The 5,780-nt window shown below is 40.6% G+C and overlaps 1 protein-coding gene across 3 annotated transcripts in view; it reads left to right on the top strand.

The window, feature by feature from the left end:
- KCNK2 (potassium channel, subfamily K, member 2) overlaps positions 1-5,780 on the top strand; it is a 373,030-nt gene that overhangs the window by 140,163 nt on the left and 227,087 nt on the right. The window contains exons 1-2 of one of the 3 annotated variants that reach the window (XM_006834006.1): positions 103-205; positions 3,880-4,190. In XM_006834006.1, coding sequence (XP_006834069.1) covers position 205; positions 3,880-4,190 — 312 coding nt within the window. In that variant the 5' untranslated portion in view covers positions 103-204. Of the gene's footprint in view, positions 1-102; positions 347-3,879; positions 4,191-5,780 lie in introns of those variants that run through there. The other 2 variants (XM_006834004.1, XM_006834005.1) reach the window with 2 other exon arrangements.

The following is a 5,780-nucleotide window of genomic DNA, read 5'->3' as shown; positions in this document are numbered from 1 at the left end:
GCGGGGGCGGCAGCGCCCAAGCCCAACTTGGCCTCGGCCTCGCCCTCTGCCCAGCCTGCCGGTGTCCCCTCCTTCCCGCGATTTCGTTTCTTCTCACGCTCCCCCCCACCCGCGTCCAGCCCCGCTCTCCCCACCTTGTAAAACAAAGCCAGGGAAAATGCCTGCCCGTGCAGTTCGGAGCGTGCAGCCCGTCTCTGAATAAGAAGTGAGTACAATGGCGTGTTTGTAAAAAAAAAAAAAAAAAAAAAAAAGCTTCAAGTCCGTCTTTTTCAAAAAAACATTTTGAATGCTGCATGCCTCATGCTTTCCAGCGCCTCGCGGGAGGGACTCGGCTATAGAGCAGGAGGTGAGACCCCCAGGAACACCCCCGCCCCCCCACCACCCTCTGTTTCCAGCCCCACGCTCTCCTGCCCCAGCCCGTCCCTGGAGGGTTGCAAATACTCCGCGCGAAACAACTGGACATTTTCCACCTTACCATCTAAGGTGCTGGGTTAAAATCTGGGGTTTGTGGCAGACCTCTCCCCTGATCCTCTCGCTCCCTAGTCCTCCCGCCCTGGGGTTTTTGCATCTGTTTGGGCGGTATGTATTTGGAGCACCTTGAAGGAGTTTCAAGCAGAGAAGGAAGGCCAACCCTGGGGAGTAGCCAACAAGCAGGACGTATGGTGACCCTGCTCACACTTGTTGCCCGTTGTGTGGTGGGACAGACAGTGGTGCTGAAAAAAGCTCCTTTCTCCTTGTATCCTGTCGCCAGTCAAGGCCAGGAGCGAAGGAGACACACCTGGGTGAGGATGGGAGCCTAGCATTAAGAGGAGATTGTGATGTGCTGGTGGTGGGGAGGATGGTGATATGTAGTGATGGTGCTGAGTCTGTGGAAGGGATAGATCTTCCATCCTTCTCTAAGGAGCTTCTCTACTTGATTTTACACATCAAACTAAGTGATGGAGATGAGATTCCCCATATTAGACTGAGAGGAAAGGCTGATTTTTTTTTTTTTTTCGTTTCTTTCTGATATTTCACTGGACTTTGCCCATTCTGTCTGCCAAATGTGCATTATAAAATTTCAGCTAATTAATAAAAAATAAGGTAATATCTTCAAAGAATTAAATTCTATCAGGAAATGAAATATATCTATATAACCCTCCATCTCCCTGCCCAAAAGCATATATCTGATAATATTTATGTTTGGGATTAGGATTTGGGAGCACGAAGATAAACAGCTTTGGGATTTTCCAGTACTAGAAACCGGTGATGAGAAAAATCAGAAATATGAGAGCCCTGAGAAATGGAGAGGAGAGACTGAAAGCTTTCTTTACAAATATAACGTGGAGCATCTGTGTGATTTTCTGTTTATTTAATTTCAAAAATGGCTTGATTCTTCATTATGACTTTAATTTTTCACTCAGTCTCACTAAGCAGCTTGGGGTAGGGTGGGGGAGTCTGCAGATGACAGTGATTTTAGGTTTTATCAGCGTTTCTATTGTGAAAGTGTAAAAAAAAACTCGTAAAACCTAACGTTAAAAAATACATAGTGCTACTTTTAAGTGAAGTTGCTTTATAAACATTACGTTTTAAAGGTGGCTTGTAGCTTGTGGCTTTCTGCAAAGCAGATGAATGTGTAGCAGGAGGGAAATGTGTACATACCTGTATGTCCTAGGTTGAACCATTGGGAATTGCTGTAATGAAGCTATTTCTGTGGACTCTCCACTGAAGCCATAGGAACACTAACCTCATCAGAGCCCAGAACCATTCCCAACTCTGCTGTTTGCATCTGCTGTCATTTGACAGCATGACTTAGGTCTACAGCTTCAAATAGCTTTGCTTGCAAAGCTTCCTTTTCATGGGCAACCAGAGATTTATTTTATGAACTCCAACTATTCTCATCCTCAAGTAATTTCAGGATCTGTGGAGTCTTGGTGGCACAATGCTTAATCACGCAGCTGGTAACCAACTGGCGGTTCAAACCCACCAGCCAGCAGCTCTATGGGATAAAGATGAGACAGTTTTCTTCCCTTAAAGATTTATAGTCTCTGAAACCTTATGTGGCAGTTCTACTTGTCCTACAGCGTTGCTATGAGTTGGGACAAACTTGACAACAGTGGGTTTAGTTGTTGTTGTTGTTGTGAAGTGCCATCGAGTCAGTTCCGACCCATAGCGACCCTGTATAGGGTTTCCGAGGAGTGACTGGTGAGCTTGAACCACCTAGCTTGCAATTCAAATGGCTTTGCAGTCTGGCGCATTAACCCACAGCACCACACCAGGTGGTGTTGGGTATTTGCGTGCAATTCTATTCTTACATTATCTAACAGTGTCTTTTGTATTAGGTTATCATTCTATATTATATATGCTGGAGTCCTGCTGTGGCATTGTAGAATAATGCGCTAGTAGACCACACGGTTGGTTTGAACCACTTGGTGGGCTGTTCAAACTCACCAGCTGCTCTTAGGAAACCTTATACAGGGTCCCTATGTGTCAGAACTGTCTCAACAACACTTAAAAACAACAGCAACTACATATGATATATGCTACAGTAATAATTTGATTTCTATCCATAGCAGTTGTTGTTACTGTTGTTAAGTGCTGTGGAATCGGATCTGACTCATAGCAACCCTGCATAGGGTTTCCAAAGAGTGGCTGGTGGGTTTGAACCACCAACCTTGTGGTTCAAATTCCAGTGCTTATCCTGCAGCACCACAGAGAGAACCCTAATAGCACAATGCCCCATTATGGTTCATTGCCCCTCTTGTAGCTGGCTGTCCCATGCTTGTCCTGTAGTGCCATATGGTCTTTAAATTGACTACACTTGGTTGAGCTGGTAATTTTTTTTAACAGCCTTGATTTTGGCCGTGTTGTTAACCCTTTCGGTTCAATTATTGTCATTGCCATAGAATATTTGGATTATTTTCTCCTTAACAAGTGGGAGTCTGGCATCTCTTGCACTTTCTAAAAAAAATCCCATTAATGATATTTTTGAGCAGCTGAGATGAATAATAAATGGATTTCAGATCACCTCCGAGTATATGGGAATTTGTAAGAGGACACAGAAAGCCTTTCTTAATGGAGCAATTTGTAGGCTTTGTACAGAGCATGTAGGTTTTAAGGTGTGAGCTAAGGCTCAGAGTTTTACTTTCTTGATAACTGTTTACTGTTGAGAAGGAAGGACTTACCTTTTTTTTGGCTGTACCTAGGTTTGTGTTACAATGAGTAGCAATAACTTCTAGTTTTTTTTTTAACAGATCAGAAATTGGATAGTGAAATACAATGAAAGCTTAACCATGAGCCCACTGTGGAGAATAAGCAAAAAAAAAAGACTGGGTGTATTTCTCATCTTGCCTCATCAGAAATTACTAGTGATTTCCTTTACACAACAATATTGGCATTACTGATATACTTACTGGAATGAATTTTTAAACAAAAATAGCTAAAAGTTCTTTATACTGGTTGCTTGTGTAAAGTGTAAAGTTCTTGAGAACAAGACAAACCATGGCGAATCTTCATGAGTATTCAAATATCTAGGTTAGTATAATCAACTCTTAGGGGTTTGGTAAGTTTGTTGACTACCTTAGATGACAGAAAAAAAAAGAATGAGCCATTTTTTTAAGAAATTAATTTGGTAAACCTCAGGCATTTTGTGTTTGTCTCTTGGTCCGCCTCCTGCTTTCTCCTTTCCATCTGGAACCCCAATAGCAGCAGAGAGTGAAGTCCCAGCCCCCTTTTCCCTTTACTCCATATATGGGGTCTTAAATGAGGTTGAGAAAGAGCTAGTTTAGAGTCTAGAGCTTCACTCAGGAGAACAAGTGGGGTTAAGGCAACCTTTGCTGACCTTCAACCAGTATTTCTCTAATTTCCTCCAACCTAACTCTCTTTCTCTTTTGTTCTCAGTGGCGGCACCTGACTTGCTGGATCCTAAATCTGCCACTCAAAACTCCAAACCAAGGCTCTCGTTTTCCACAAAACCTACAGTACTTGCTTCCCGGGTGGAGAGTGACACGACCATTAATGTTATGAAATGGAAGACAGTCTCCACGATTTTCCTGGTGGTTGTCCTCTATCTAATCATTGGAGCCACTGTGTTCAAAGCATTGGAACAGCCTCATGAAATTTCACAGAGGACCACCATTGTGATCCAGAAGCAAACATTCATATCCGAACACTCGTGTGTCAACTCAACAGAACTGGACGAACTCATCCAGGTAACGGCACAAATGGAGTGGTTAGTCTATTTCCTCTAAAGAGAAAGGAAGTGTAGAAGTAGGAGGAGACAGTTTGTACACAATATAGTCATTTTGTGCTGGTAGAAATCCGATTTCAACTCTCCTTTAACTTTTCTCTCTGCTACTGCTCTTTCTCATTTTCTTCTCCTACATGTTTTGCAATAGTCAATGGCCTCTGTAGATATGGGCTTACCTTGTTGGGCTTACCATGGATAGAGTTATGGGCCATTGAGAAAACATTGCTGTAGCACATGGTAAGAGAACATGAGGCAGGAAAGTGTTTTAATTTGGGCATTGACCATTATACGATGGAAAAGATCAGTTTGTAGTAGTGGGTAGTCTTAATTAACAAATTATAACTCACTTATTTACTTTAGAAAAGAATTACTCTTATGAATGCTTTTTTGGATGGCTAGATGAAGTGACTAATTTTTATTCCTCTGAATTCCAAATAAAAGTACTTTACATGGAAAAAACAGAGTTTTTGAATAAAACGAAATTTAGTTTTAGTTTACTCTATAACAGCAGAAAACAGTAATCTTTTGGGAAAATATTTTGTTTTAAAAGTTGATCACAAAATGATTTAAAGTTTCAATTAAGTTCTTTAGTAGGGTTATGTTTTTGTTGTAGATTTCCTTTGCAGAAAACTGTTCATTGGTTCAACCAAGAATCTTGGTCAAGAAGAAAGCCCAGATTTTTTTTTCTTTTTAATATGAACAAGGAGAGATTTATTTGGTTGTTTGAAACATCTTACTCACACTTTCCTATAGCTCCTACCTTTGTAACCTAGTTTAAGTGAAATTGGACTGAAAAATGAATCAGAAGACATCTTCTGAGCATGTTCTTTCTCTTTTTATATCATTTAAATGAATTGGAATACTAGATTGAAGGCATAACTTCAATCTGATATCTTTACTCTTTATTTTCTCTTGCTAGTGATTCCCAGGTTTGACCTCTGCCTTCATTGGCTTCTCTATGTATAGCATGCATAGAAAGGGTCTTACTTAAAAGATTTTATTGAAAGCTATCAAAGCTGGTATTCTGTGAATCCCCTTTAGTTTTTACCCTATCCATACACTTCTGCATCTCACCCATTTGACTTAAAGTTTGAAAACAATCTTTACATACTTATAGACTTACTTCTCTACCACGTTTATATGATATTGACATTTTTGGTTTTGCAGTTTCCAAAAATATTACTATCCTAACTACCTAACTCCTTGGTAGTTAGGGCAGTAATATTAGTTATGTATTATTAACTCATATTAACAGTAATATTGATTATGCAACTGAATGTTGCATAATCCTTCAAGTTACTAAAAATCCCTGAAGAATCCACACTTCCCTTGGGTTTTAGAAGAATAAGTCTTGGATGTCTTCTTGGTGGAGGCAGCATGGTGTAGAGTGAAAGCACAAATGGTGGGATCAGATAGAATGTGTTTTCAGATTCCACCAGGGTACTTATTACTAGAGTAATCGTGAACAAGTAATTTTTTTCACAAATTGAAATGAGGAAACAGTACATACCAACTGGGGCTGTTAAGCACTTGAGTTGTTGTTGTTATGTGC

Source organism: Chrysochloris asiatica, unplaced genomic scaffold (genome assembly GCF_000296735.1).
Source record: "Chrysochloris asiatica unplaced genomic scaffold, ChrAsi1.0 scaffold00009, whole genome shotgun sequence".
NCBI lineage: Eukaryota > Metazoa > Chordata > Mammalia > Afrosoricida > Chrysochloridae > Chrysochloris > Chrysochloris asiatica.
The sequence above is the reverse complement of the archived record's forward strand: the minus strand, read 5'-3'. Positions and strand labels throughout refer to the sequence as shown.